The 14,950-nt window shown below is 44.6% G+C and overlaps 1 protein-coding gene across 1 annotated transcript in view; it reads left to right on the top strand.

The window, feature by feature from the left end:
• Nucleotides 1-14,950, top strand: part of ADGRL3 (adhesion G protein-coupled receptor L3) — a 480,164-nt gene that overhangs the window by 412,175 nt on the left and 53,039 nt on the right. Inside the window, exons 13-17 of the mRNA XM_066317961.1 lie at nt 196-318; nt 2,490-2,698; nt 3,379-3,555; nt 12,782-12,991; nt 13,500-13,720. Of these exons, the coding sequence (XP_066174058.1) occupies nt 196-318; nt 2,490-2,698; nt 3,379-3,555; nt 12,782-12,991; nt 13,500-13,720 (940 nt within the window). The remainder of the gene's footprint in view (nt 1-195; nt 319-2,489; nt 2,699-3,378; nt 3,556-12,781; nt 12,992-13,499; nt 13,721-14,950) is intronic.

Genomic DNA, 14,950 nt, shown 5'->3' with positions numbered 1-14,950 from the left:
AATTAAATTTAGAACTTCTTCAGGGCAAAGATTTAAAAAGAAATAGGAGCCCAGATGCATTCTAGCACGCAGCACTGTAAGTTGATTCCTCTCCTCTCAGCTGGTCTGGAACACCATTTTGTAGCTTTGAAATACCGTGTTGAAGATCATTTCAGCAGAGATTTTTTTCTTACTGTCTGTCTCTCTTGCACACAGAGCTGGAAGTTGCGAGACTAAGCACAGATGGGAATCTGGAAGATCTGAAGTTTCCCCAGAACATGGGCCATGGCAGCGCCATTCAGCTGTCAGCAAATACCTTGAAGCAAAATGGTCGAAATGGTAGGTCTGGCACTTCAGGCCACGCCAGCCTCATGAGGCAGTCATGCCTTAGGCATTGTTTTGTGTTTAACCATTTTAAGAAAAGTATTAATTGCTATGTTAGTATTTAAATTAACGGGTCGCATCATTTGCTCATGCCCTTGACCGCAAGCTATGTTGGCTGACTGGGAATGTATTATATTGCTAAGTGATTCACAGCCTTCAAAAGTATTTTGTGATGGTAAAAATGCATCAGATCCTTAAATTATGGGGCTTCTGGGGCACAGTGCTGAATCCAGAGGAGTGCTTTTAACTGCTGATGTCTGCAGTAGGAGGCTTCAGATGGGATAAGAGGCTCATTTGAGTAAACTGCTTCACAGCAGGGCACCGTACAAATATCTGAAAAAGTCAAGGGAGAAAACAATAGTAGCAAATATTAATAATGAGCCAACATGGCAGAAAAGGTTGATTAACTGTTATGAGTCTAAATCTTTAGTGTCTTTCTGTATCTTATGAATCTCCAGATGCAGCATAAATTTTAGATGATGCTATGTGTGAATGGTCTTCATCCTGCCAAGTCATTTATTTCCAGATCAGGAGTTTGAGCAGGCACATTTTTTGTTCTCTACAGCCTCATTGTAGAGCAACTTTAAACTCATAGGCTTCTGCTGGCGGGCCAGACATGCCTCTATTTCTGAGTTCCTTTGAAATTTAATCTGTGTTCAGGGGACAACACTCATATATGGGCTTTGGTCACTGCAGCAAAACACAGAATCATAGAATGGCTTGGGTTGGAAAAGACCTTTAAGATCATCTGGTTCCAACCCCTTGCCGTGAGCGGGGACACTTTGCACTAGATTAAGTTGCTCAAGCCCCATCCAACCTGGCCTTGAAGACCTTCAGGGATGGGGCATCCCCAGCTTCTCTGGGCAATCTGTGCTAGTGCTTCACCCTCCTCTGCATAATGAATAAAAAACATGGAGTGATAGGGCAGCATTACAACCAGACCAGATGTGTTAAAATTTCCAAAAATTTTAGACAAAGTTTGGTCTGGTGGTTCAGAAAGAAAGTTTTGCTATTGGCTCACTTGCACATAGGATTTGAGGAAGTATTTCTTTTAGAGACAGTTTAAAACTCAAGCTGTGTAGCAAAACTCCAGCAGGGCAGGACTTTTACTCTGCTATCTGTTGGCAGCAATGAAAGGGAAGTTTCATTTTTCTAAACACAGTATCACTGGAGAGTTCTGTTCAAAGCAGAACCCCATCAATTTGCACCAGCTTGACACATGCCCAGAGGTCACCAAAGAGCTACAAATAAAATTATTATAAAAGGATTTAGATTGGGAGGAATCTTTGGAGTCACCAGTGTCTCACCTTCCTCAGATGCTGTGGTGATTCATACAGAAACAAAAACATACCTCTCCACAACTAATACATATAAAGGCAAACTAATCACATTCCTTTCTTATTTATAGGCTGTGAAATAATGTGCAAAACAGAAGGCAAACTGTATGGTTTCAGTTAAAAACAGTTGGCTGGTAGACTTGGTTTTCTGCAGGCTCTCTAATGGTGGTGATGTCATTATCTGATGGGCAAATTGAGAGAACAAATGTATTTTTAAATGAAATGTCTGGAATTCTGTTTTACCTGTCATGTGATATTGGAATTGCGTTGGAAATGTTTTGATTTCTTCTCTCAGAGTTGTCCCTACACTTTTCTGAGATAGTCTTAATTTATTACCAGATAGTCTTAATTTATTACTTAAATTATGGTTCTATACTGCATCTGTGCAACCTGTCAGCTTGAAACATGTTTCCCAGGTATATCCAGGAGAATAAAGTGATGTCAGGTGGGAAATGGGCCACCTGGCCGGTTTTTTTCTGAAGCCAGATACACCTACTGATGCCAAAAATAAGCCCACCTTCCCTGTCTGTCTTCTGCTCATCTGTTTGGTTATAAAAGTTTCTTTGGGAAGAAGCAGCTCTGCCCTTCTTATCCAAGGACTGCTTGTTGTGCTTCTTGGTGCTCACTGGAATTGGCAAGAAGTGGGTTTTCATATGCCACATCCTGGTCCTTTCACATTTTCTCCAAGCAGTTTTGAAGTTGGTTAAGAGAAGAGATTTGCAATCTAAAAAACGAAAAATCCACCCCAGTGATTCAACCTGGCTGTCTAACCTCTTACCTCTCTTCTAGGTGAGATCAGGGTGGCTTTTGTGCTGTACAACAACCTGGGCACCTATCTCTCCACGGAGAACGCCAGCATGAAGTTGGGGACAGAAGCGATGTCGACCAATCACTCCGTCATTGTCAACTCCCCTGTCATCACGGCAGCAATAAATAAAGAGTTCAGCAATAAGGTTTACCTGGCTGATCCTGTGGTGTTTACTGTCAAGCACATCAAGGTGTGTGAGTTCAAAAAGCGCTTCTCTTTGTTTTTTTCAGGTTCTGAAATGAAATGATGCAGAAGTTGGCTGCTGTGAGGCCCCCAGCAGTCCTTGATTAGATTTTGAATTATGCTTTTGTTCCTTTGCACTTTGTGTTATTTATGGAGAAGGTCTCTTTTACATTGCATTAATACAAGTAAAGAAAGTGTCTCCTTTGAGCTGATGCCCATTGCTCGGTTGCTGACACGCATCATTCTGTAATTAAAAATTACCAATAAATTAGAATAGACCATAATATTATTTTATCATAGTGGCAGGGGACGTTAGAGGAAAGTGGAATTACAGCAAAAGAGGACAGCGAGTCCTCCCGTTAGCCACGCTCAGTCGTTGCAAAAGTTGATTGCTTAAAGCAATTAATTTCTCTGCTCTGCAATGCAAATGAAGCAGTCTAGTTTTGAAGAGCTGGATTTAGTCAATGTCTGAAATTAATCAAGAACAAAGAACTGAGTTTGCATTAGCAAAGAGTGCAGCAACAATCTAACTTTCTCTAGTATTGGCAAGTAATACTTGACGTATAAACCACTCCTGATTATTTATCTAAAATTAAAGGGTGAGAGTTACAAAGAGCCTCAGTAGTGCGTTTAGAAATCTCTGAGAGCCTATCATTGTTACTGCATTTATTAATTTCTTTCCTGCAGCAGTCAGAGGAAAATTTTAACCCAAACTGTTCGTTCTGGAGCTACACGAAGCGTACGATGACAGGGTATTGGTCCACCCAGGGCTGTCGCCTGCTGACAACCAACAAGACACACACCACGTGCTCCTGCAACCACCTCACCAACTTTGCAGTCCTGATGGCACACGTGGAAGTTAAGGTAGGCATTGCGGATTCCCAGGCTGCCAATGCAGTGGGCAGGAAAGGTGGTCAATGTGTGGCACCATTTTGTTACCGCTGATGGAGCTGAGCAGGGAAGTTGCTGTGTGACAGTAACTCTGAAAGTAGAAACCATCTGATGTAAGTCTTCCCTCTGCTCTGTGGTGAAACAGGAAATAGTCACAGCAATGCAAAGCCTGTCTTAGGCTCTTAGCATGGCCGGTTTTGAGCTGGGGATGGTGAGTGAGCAGGTTTAGGTGTTTTCATATCCTATCCTTTGCTAACTGGAGCAGAATGTCTCCTGGCTCAGTTTCTTCTCATAGGGTCCTCCCTGTGCTGCCAGGGTGTAGCGAGGTGGGGGACAGAAGTGTGCAATCTGCCTCATGGGGTGCAGGTTGGATGTCCTGCTGGGGGCAGCTGCAGATACACTGCCACGGGTGTCTATGTGAGGTGCATGTGTGCAGCCAACAGTGTTTTCATCCTCCCAGCTAGGGGAAAAATACATTGTCTGCATCTCACTGTGTGACAGAGAGGTACAGAGTGTGACACATGAGAGGGGAGCTTCTGGTACCATCCTGTATAGACTGGGCATCTGCTTGAGGCTAGTACCTGACCAGCTGCCTGCATTTATGTCCGTAGTGTAAATCTGGCTTTCCACATGACTAACCCTACTGGAGCTAGAGAAGTTAATCCTGAAGGTAGATGTTCCTCATGGTAGCAGTTGTTTTGGCAGTGAAGCGCACATTTGGGATTTTACTCAAGAACAGGAGAATGGTTGAGATGGTCTTCCATCTCCTGAGCTGCCTTGACTGTCTTTGGTTGAGGGCAGTCTGAGCTACTGGAGAGAGAAGGAAGGCCCTGATGCCCAAAAGATTTTGGCCTAGTCATTTTCTTCATTGTGGAGTCTCCATTTTATATGCCTGGCACAGCAGCAAAATCCACAGCTCTGAGCTAGATATGGAACTGGCATCTTCCATGCAGGCAGAACTTTTCAGAATCCCTTCCATGACCAGCATAACCACAAAAGCTATTATGGTTTTAAAACTACTTTTTCTCAAGTAGTCTTCCAGTGTCACGGCTTTGTGTATTTTTTTCCACTTAATAATCTGAAGAGGAATGTAAAGGGCCGCAATAAAATATATATTAAATAAGCATCATGCATGACAAAAGCTCTGCAAGAAAAGAAATGGGAGCCCAGGAGCACATTTTGCACAGCAGCTGGGTCCAGCTGAAATGGGCAGGATATATCTGTTGCTCCTGCAGGTTATGGTAACCACTTTATTCTGCAGGAGCCAGTCCTAGTCCAGGAAACATGCCATTAATATTTGTGGCATTGTCCTGGGAGATGCCTGAAGAAAAGGCCCATTCAGAGCACATATGTACAGTTTAATGGCATTCTGCAGTCCAGGCCTGGTTTTGCCAGTTCCCTACAACTGCTTGAATTTTCATAAGAAATGTGTGTTTGTCTCATTATCGCACACCTGGAATCAACAGATTCGCCTGAGTCACTGAAGTCAGAGGTTGCAGCTGGGAAATGCAGATAGTGATCCACTCCACTGGTGTGAATGGGGGCATTCCCTACTGCGTGGTGCAGATACAGCCTGGTGCTCAACAAGCCTTGTCTCAAACTGCAAATAGGTCAGCCCTGTCTGCACTTTCCATCCAAATCTCATGAGATGAGTAGAGCTGCTGCTATCTCGTCTTGCAGGAAAAGAATGTAAGACCCTTCCTTGCCCATGTTCATCCAGCGGGTTGGAAAGAGCTGCAGCTGGAAGCTTCCTGAGTGCCAAGCCAGTGTGCTATTAGCTAGTGGCTGTTTCTGGGTGTTAACAAGTGCTCTCAAGACTTTCAGGTCATGTTTTATCATTTGGCTGCAGCCAAAGTACCACTGCTGTGAGAGCCAAATTGGCTCCAGTTTGTTGACTGTGATACAACAGGACAGCTTCCTGGCATGTCCACTTCAGTGATCATCCTGGCCTGAGGGCAGAGGCAGGGCAGGGTTTCCTCCCACATATAACAGATGCATATTTCGGATACATATATGCAAACATTTCCAACTTGCCTCGCCAGCTGCTTGTCACCTTGTTCTTCCTGGTGGCACTGTCTCGTTCCATGGCGGAGCTGACCATGTGGCTCTTGGCATAGAAAGTGGCTTATGTGACCTTCCTTATGCTGTTGTAATGAGTTGATTTTAAAGTCCTGGCAGGACAATACCTGCTAGTTTGAAAAAGTGGAGGTTTAAAAACAAATGGGGGTTGTTGTCATTCATTGACTCATGCTCACTGCTCATAGATACGCTTTTAAGCCTTTTTTAAATCTTGTGGCTGATTCAAAAAGGCATTCCTTAGTCATTCTGTGCCCTGTTAGTGTTCTTGGAGGTGCAATGATCCCTGGGGAAATGATTTTGTGTGTTTCTGCAAGACCTCTAAGACCAGTGTTCTGGTAATGACCAGGATCTCTAAAAAGGACTGTTTTATACTTAGTAATTAATAATACGCTGTGAGTTTTGCAACAGAAACAGTTTTCTCCCGTGATTGAGATTTGTAGTTTCCTGACTTTGGTTGTTGGAATTTTTGGCTCCATAAGGAACATCCTTTGGTGTAAGGAGTATCCACAGCACCCTGCCTAATGAGACTGAAAACTGGGCATCATGGGGAGCAGACATCGTAGTCCTGCTCCTTAATCACAAACCAGCAGCAGTTTGACAAGTGTCACATCTGCTCATGGATGATCTCTGTGCCTGGTAACAAGGCACAGGAGCGTGTTCTCCAGAGGGGATCTCGGTGGCCGCTCTGTGAGTCCTGGGCTGTGGTTTAATTATCAGCAGAGTGTGTGTGGCAAGGTGGAGCTGGAAGGTAGCGCTGCTGAGGAGAGGTGATTGATGGCCATCTGGCTCTCCAGCGTGAAAATGCAATATGTCTTTGTCCAAAGGGACAGAAAATGCCACCCGCTGACCATGGCAGCAGGGATTTATTTCTGTGCTCAAAGAGTAAGAGTTGCTGGGATCAATTCTGGTCTGACTAGGACAGTACCTGTTTAAGAGGAGTATTTGAAGATGCTTTCTGCCTGTTAAAATACGTTTGGCTCAGAGTTTCTTATTCACCCACTGGGGTAAAATAACTGCGTCCAAGACCAAGAGTTGGCTGTGCACACAAGCTGGGTGCATAACTGCTGGGAAGAGCAGCGGACCCTCACCTGCAGGTCCTTCTCTAGCCACTGTCTATAGAAATGTATGGCTCCCGTGCTGTGGAACAAAGCCCATTGTTAAATAAGCCATCCTACCTATGTAATTGCTGTAGAATTATTCAAAATTTACAAGTTGTTTTTCATAAGCTTGTGCTTTGCATCATACTAATTATAGCAGATGCATCTTAAATGTATCATGGGAAAATTATGCAGCCAGAAAACAAGTTCAGAGCTGGTGGGAAAATGCAATTAAAAAAACCACCCAAACCAGAATAAGCAAAGGTACCCCCAGGGTAGATAAATGTTGCTTATCAGTATGTAGTGAGTGCCAGATCTTACTCTTCTTTTTAAGCAGAGATAGAATGAGGGGAAAAAGAAAGGTGTTTTGACTGTTGTAATTAATAGGAAGGTTTCAGGTGGTTTTTTTACCACAAACATGTTACACTGTGCTGATTATTTGGGGAGTGGAAGCATAAGGCAAGCTAAGGAGAGAAGGGAATAAAAATATATGAGGTCTAAGTAGAATGTAGTGGTCCAGTGATGAAAGCAGTAGAGGAGCAAGCTGGAGTTACTGCGGACTGATCCTGTGTTCTAACCTTCATGTGCAAGTCATACAGCTTACAGTGGCAAGAAACTTCTTCCAGAAACTGACATTCTCACAGCTTGGATGGATAGATGGTTACACTGAATTTGGCACAACTGCTGTTGCTCATTTCTTGGGTTGGAGATGCGATGTGAGTAATCAGAGCTGCCAAAATCCAGCCATCATGGGAGAGCAGGATGATGGATGCAACTGTTACTCCTAAGCCTCACCTTGTCCCCACGACTGATCCTCACCTCAGCTGCCTCTCAGTTGTGGTGGGATTGGTGACTACAGTGGAAATAGTGGGCTCTGGGCACATGCTGTATGGGCAGTAGTGCCTGTGACACATGGTGAGGTCTGTACCCATTTCTCTGTGTTCACTGCCCCCATGCAGCTTTCTTCTGGACATGGGGGTTTCTAAGACTGCTGCTTCTGGCACTCTCTGGAAGGCTGTTGCATTTTGGGGAGAGGTTTATGGGAGTGAGTTCTGCTGGGAGGCCTCCATCTTTCTGAGGAAGGCAGAAGAGGAAGAAGATGGTTTGTGTTCCCATGCAGAATATGAAGGCAGCTTCGTGGACTAAGGCAAAGAGAGAAAAGGTGACTAACCCCCCTTGTAGGAATGGTAAGAGATCCCAGCCTTATTGTGAGCAGCCAAAGTCAGAAGGCAGTAATGTTGCACAGGGACTTCAGGTGGGAGTTTTGCTCTCTTTATTCCTGGGTCAGGACCTGATGGTGCCAATGAGGGCATCACCTTTGCAGAGCCCAGAAGGAATGTGTACCAGGTCCATGGGTGCTGTATTCACTGTGGAGCACACCTGTCTCCCTCCCTTGGTGCATCCTTAGGGAAGATGGATGCTAAAGCAAAGGGGTCCCCCAGCTCGTATTCCTCTTGGCCACAGAAGGGGAAACACTCACTTAAAGCCTCTCATGCCTTCATAGCCACAGCAGGTCAGGCCTTTAGCCAGCTCAGATGCACTTCAGGAATCCTTGGGGTTTCCTCCCAGTTCATGTACCCCAGCTGGTGCTTTTAACACATCTACAAAGCCATCTGCCTCTTCAGTAGCCCTTTGCACATAGCCACAAAGCATTACAGCCAGGTCATAGCAGTTAAACCTCTCTCACCACCCGAGATGGGGAAAAAGGGCAGAGAGACCCCACGTGGCCCCAAAGAGCTACAGATCCAAGAAGCAGCATCAGCAATGCACAGAAGTTCAAACCTGTCCCAGTTGGGTCTCTGCCCAGCCCAGCACTCTGCCAGCTCCCACCAGGCACCAAGCGGTCATATTTGAGCTAGTTGATGACATTGTGTTTTTATTTACTGCTTGCTTATTCTTCCACCTCCAAAGATATTACTTATTCCATTCCTGGAGGGACAGATTAGGCAAAGGAATGTGTCCTTTGCTGCTGGCAGCTTGGTTTGGCTGCTGTTTTCTTCTGCTGATGTTTTTAATAAGGGAGGAAATGGCTGTTCATCTCAGGGAGAGCCATTCTGTCATAAGCTGACATTCCCTGGGATTTGTTTTTATTAGCTCAGCTCTGGTGTACAGGCACTGCCAGAGCTGCTCATTGATTTTTCTCAGCCTGGATAATATCGGGGCTGCCTGTTCACCCTGCTGTGGTTGCTACCAGTGCTCCTGTAACTCCTCCTGTGCAAATCCCCATCAGCAACTCTCCTCCTACTGCTCTTGGTGCCACTGGAACAAGATCAGGTCTTTATTCCAAAGCCAGAGACATCTCCTTTCACTGGGCTTTGGGTTGGGTTCATACCTAAATCATAAATGTAAAACATACTTTCTATAGAAACCCTGTCACTGAAGTGTATTGGGTTTTGTTTGTTGTTTTCAATTACTCAGTAAGTTGTTCCTGTGTAATCTGTGTGTCAGCTTATTCTGCAAAGCAAGTGTGGCTTAGTGGTAACAAACCTCAGTGTCTTGTGGCACCAGTCTGGAGAGCCATGGTGCATTTGGGCTAGGAGCTGTTCAGTTGATGCTCTTGAGAAATTGTCTCTTGGGCTGACATCTGGTATTTCTCATGGGCTCTTCTAGTTGCCCAAGTATTTGGGAATATCATTGAGAAGCAGGTGACTGTTGTCTATACACTGGTGGTGTCAGATGTATGTTGCATGCTTTAGAGACCCTAGGGCTTTCACTGTGCTGGAAAGATATCCCAGAGGGTCATGGTCAGTGGCACAGAGTCCAGCTGGACCTGAGCAGGGAGGTCAGAGCAGACGACCCCACTGGTCGTCCCTTCCCACCTTCACCATGCTGTGATTCAGTGGTTCATGCACATCAAAGCTGTTTTATCCTCAGTCAAGGAGTTTCGAACAGTGTTGGACGGGGTAAAGAGAAGATTTGCTCTACTTGGATTTTTCTGTGCTTAAGAGACCAGGCTTGAAGGCTGAGACCTACATACAAAATCTTGGTGTGCCTTGTACCATATTAAACTGTGGAACTCCATATATCAACTGTGTAAGCCAGGTTATGCTGCCACTTGTTTATCACACAGTGATCAGGTGATGGCAAGGAAAAGCTCATGGCATTGGGAGAGGTTACCACTATTCTTCCTTTTCCCATATTATTCTGATTGCTGTAACAGTGCAGTAGTTTACAAGTTTCAGTCTCCAGCAAAAGGCAAGTTGCCTTTTGCTGTACGTGCTGGTGTGCAAGCTCTGGATGTGCCTGCCCTGAGGGAGCAGTTGGCACTGCCATGGGAAGGATGCCAGTGCTTATCAAGTCTTCCCTGATCCATTGGCTCTGCAGTAGCACCTGAAATTGGGCATCCCAAACAGGCTGGAGTGTACCCAGCCTTTAAAACTCAGCTCACTTCTTCTCTTGGACTTTACTAGAAAAGCTACAAATTCATTTTTTTTCCCCCTGAGGTTTTTTTTTAAATTGCTCTTGTTCCCAGTTTATTGTTATTATTCCTTTCTGTTTGTTCTTCTGTGAGTTTGTTGAGTTTGGGGAGGGAGATTGTAATTATGGAGAAGTTGTTTTTATGGTTGTTTCCCAGCACTCCAGGGATGAGTGTTATGTACATAAAATCAGTATTATCTTTACGATTAATATTAAAAAGAAAAGCAGTAAGAGTGATAATAATAATAATAACAATAATACAGCAATGAAGCGTGTTTATTGCTAAGCATGGGTGAGCTTCTTGGGCAAGCAGCCGTTCCCTGAAGAGTACAAAAAAACATGGATGGTAGGATCCCTCTCCAAGAGCATAAACACCTGTAATTCTTACATCATATCTTAAAATCACCTGAGTTGTGGTATTGTGATAAGAGGTGCAGGAGTTGGGACCTGTGAGGTTTAACTCACCCAGGGGAAGAAGCCCTTGGAGAATTTTCCCTGCACCATGCTAAATTTGTCTTGGGATGGATGAATCTGGCCACATCTGGGTGGGGTGCGTGCATCTGGCCAAAGTCTGCCTGGTTCCTTTCTCCCTGCATCCACCTGCATTAGCTGCCTTGTCCTGTTGCCCAGCCCAAGACCTCTTGGTCCATTCAGCCTGTCAGGCCAATCTAGTCAGATGAGGGCTTGTTCAGGGAGATGTTCCCCTGCCATTCCCCTGCAGCCTCAGAGAAAAGAAAGAATGATTTGCAAGGTGCAAGGTTTGCATTAACATTTTTCCGCAGAGTTAAGAGGGATGGATGAGCTGGAATGGCACTGAGATAAAGCAATGCGCAGCTGCCAGGGAAATGATGTGCTTCATCTTGTCAGGTTTCTGGGCGCTGCTGGATGAGCTGGCTGGAATAGGCATTTCTGTCATGAGCCACAGAAAGCACACAATGATTTCTTGTCTCGCTGTTGGACTTGTGACCTCTAGTTCCTTAGGTATTGGAAACAGTCGGAAAGAGATGCAAGGGCGTTTGGACAAAGGAGCCCTCCATCTCTCCACCTCCAAGTCTTCCTGGAGACAGAACTTGAGCGTAGGAGGGATGGAGCAGAGAATTACTCCCCATGTTTCATTATCATTTGATGCCTATCACTCATGCTGGTAAAGCCAAGGAGCTGAAAGGTTTGAGATGTTTCTTGCAGGTGCCAACATAGCAGAGTGTGTATCAGGAAAGGCCATCTGACATTTGATGCAGCTTTATCATAGGCAAGCAGACAAAGAAAGTGGATAAATTAATCACCTTTTTCCTCCATCTGTCATAAGCTTTTATCCCATAGAGAGAAAAACGTTTCCACTTTGCCCTGGCTTTTTGAAGTGTGACACTATTGTGTTTGCCAGTCTGTGTAATGCCCAAGTCACTGAAATGCCAGAAATGGTGGAGGATATGATCACTATTTATAACACAGCCTGGTGGACCACAAAGCTGGGCTTCGAGCTGCTCTGGTCTTTGTGAAATGTCCCCAGAGATTTCCAGCCAGTCTTTTCCCCAGCTCATTGACTCTAACCACTCACACCCACACAGTCATCTCGTGGCTCACTGTATATTTCTCATGTTTTATTTACATTTTGCTTAAGTAATGATATCTGTAATTTCACTGCATCTGGTGGAGGCTTGGGGAGTTACAGGCAAGTTTTACAACCCGAATAAGGAAGAAGTTGGTGGGATAGTTTCACCAGGAGGGTCTCATCATGTGCCTCCTCTTTCCATGAGAGACATGCCGTGTAAGCTCAGGAGCAATGCAGCAGTGTTTCATCAGCAGAGCCGAGGCTCACCTATCCTGGCTCTCATAAAATTTTGTTGCCTAGCTTTGCATTGGCTTTGTTTGCATAGCTTTGAAGTACATCCATGTTAAAAGTTCATCACAGGGAATCAGTCACTTTCCAGGCTGTCTTAAAATCACTGTTCTGTTACAGTTTAAAAGCAAATTTGTGTCTTTTTCTGGGTAATGTTTTTAGGATCAATCTGACTTCCCAGGAGCTCTAAAATATAACTCCAGGGCTTGAAAAAGAAAAATCAAACTTCTTTTCTCCTTCCCCTGTGGAAGAAGAAAAAAAAATATGTAAGCAATCTCTTTCTTTCTAAAGCCTCCAAGCTCATACATCTCTGAACATTTAAAGAGAGTCTTTTTTCACTGTTGGCAAATGGTTGTAATGGACTTGCAGTTGTTGGACATGATGTTGTTAGCATGAAATGCTTTTTTACACTCGAATCGCTCTGTTCAATGGTTCTTTGTACTGTGTGTCCATGCACTCCTTTGCCACGCTTGTGCAAGATTGAGCCGCACGCAAGACTAGCCCTGATATCTCAGTATTTTCATCAACAGCATTACTGTTGTTCCTGCAAGGTTTTGGGATCTGAGTCCATTCAGGGCACCTGCAGGTTGCAAGACACTTTGGGAGTCTGTGTTTTAGGTTGCAGCTTTCTTGCTGCAGAGTTCAAGTTTAGGTCCATTTAATCTTTTTGGTACTGGTGCCTTGTGCCACAGACAACCTTACTCTGTGCCTGGGATGCCTGAGAAGTCACACATCATGCCACTGATGAGTTTTTTTGTTTTACCTTCAGCACAGTGACGCAGTCCACGACCTGCTCCTAGACTTCATCACATGGGTTGGCATCCTGCTTTCACTAGTCTGCCTCCTGATCTGCATCTTCACCTTCTGCTTCTTCCGTGGGCTGCAGAGCGACCGCAACACGATTCACAAGAACTTGTGCATCAGCCTCTTCGTGGCAGAGCTCCTCTTCCTCATTGGCATCAACCGGACTGACCAGCCGGTAAGAGGCAAAGCACTTTCTGCTTCTGTCACAGGCTCTTGTCTCAGTGCATCTGCAATGTTTGACCAGTGAGAAACATTCTGGCACTGTCTTCATTCATGCACAAGCCCTCACAGGGATTGGCCCCTGGCTGATAACTGGGATTCACATGCTGATGCCTGCTGTGCTTTCAGGGGCTGTATGTGTGTTGCTTGTCAATAATGTGAGTATTTGTTTAATAAGCAGGTTGTAAAAATTAGCTTATACTATGTACATCTTCAGCTCTTTATTTGCCTGATTGTGTATGTGCCTACTTTTGTATCTGTTAATATCATTAAAATATGCAAATATGTGTCTATTTTAAAACAATTCACGCATATTTTCCAAGTGAGAAAAGGTTCTTCCTTCGGAGACAGAAGATAAGAACATGCTCATTTTTATTAAGCCTCCAAGTAAGACTACTCCTGACTGTTGCATTAATTAATCATGGTACAAACTCCTTCCCTTGCTCTTTTCAATCCTCATGCAGATTGCCTGTGCCGTCTTTGCTGCCCTCCTGCACTTCTTCTTCCTGGCAGCTTTCACCTGGATGTTCCTGGAGGGTGTGCAGCTCTACATCATGCTGGTGGAGGTTTTTGAGAGCGAGCACTCCCGGAGGAAGTATTTCTATTTGGTGGGGTACGGCATGCCGGCGCTGATTGTGGCCGTGTCGGCAGCAGTGGACTACCGGAGCTACGGCACGGACAAAGTGTGAGTGGCCCTGGCAGTGCTTGGATCTGCTCAGGAGAGATGGGAAGGGGGGCAACAAATGGATGTGAGGAGCCCAGAGGGTTTCTTCAGGCAGAGCTCAACCAGGAGGCGTGCCTTGCCTTATCTCTGTGTTTCTTGCAGGACAAAATCCGCACTATGAAATTATTTGCAAAGGTATTTTCTAGGGAAGCCAGTTGAGGAAAATTTTGTCACATCATTGCGTAACATCAGCAGAGGGGACTGTCCAGAGTCTCAGTTTGGTACTGTATCAGCAATATCCTCCTCCTCTAACCAAAGATATTTCTTACTTGGATGAAGACACTGCTTTCTTCCTCTTTTGTTTTTAAGCCGTTCTATCAAATTAACAGAGCCTGCAGGCAAAATAGGTGGTGACTGTAGAGTGCATCAGGTTCTTTGCAAATCAGAACAGCTATGTAATTTATCACTGAGAATATTCTTAAGTGTTTTCAACATTGCTGAAGCTGGTATGAAAGCACAAGTTAGATTATCATGCAACACCGTCTAATGGAAAACAACACCATCTAATGGAGCCTTTGATTCTCTTTGCCGTCCTTGCTACAATAGGATTAACAATGTGTTTTTATTGACCTTTTTTGTTTTCTCTTCCCTTGTCAGTCTGCATTTCCAGTCTCACTTTAACTGAGTTAAGGGCTCGATATGAAGGCATATATAGCAGTGAGCCAGTAGTGGTTCTGAAGCTCTTTTTTAGCGTAGATTAGGTCAGGCCATGGCAGCATTTAATCTTCTGTTAGGTTTAACTGCAAATTTTTTGCCTGAAACCTTATTAGGATCTATGAACCTTTATTTCTTGAAAAAGCAGATCTGTAGAGCAGTGGAGCTGCTCATGATCCATTACCATGCCAGCAGGCAGGCTTGGATCCCAGATGGATATTTGTGTTGTGTTCCTCCCATGAGTAGGAGAGCAGCGACCTGAATTTGTATGAATGTCACGCGTTGTGGAAAGGAAAGGAAATGGCCCACACAGATAAGGGTAGGAGGGTGTAAGTTTTTAAGGATCTCTACCAATTTATCCAAAGTAGTTTGACTGGTTTTTACAGGCCTAGAGGGCAAAGAATAAGTAACACAACAGCTGATTGCCATTTTTGAAGATTTTCCATCAGTTGCCACCTGTTTCCTGGCCCAACAAGCTCTTCTATTCACTCCCCCTCTTGAGCATTATATAAACACCTATTGAATCAGGTATGGAAA

Source organism: Sylvia atricapilla, chromosome 4 (assembly GCF_009819655.1).
Source record: "Sylvia atricapilla isolate bSylAtr1 chromosome 4, bSylAtr1.pri, whole genome shotgun sequence".
In the NCBI taxonomy this organism is placed as follows: domain Eukaryota; kingdom Metazoa; phylum Chordata; class Aves; order Passeriformes; family Sylviidae; genus Sylvia; species Sylvia atricapilla.
This window is presented reverse-complemented; position numbering and strand designations above follow the sequence as displayed.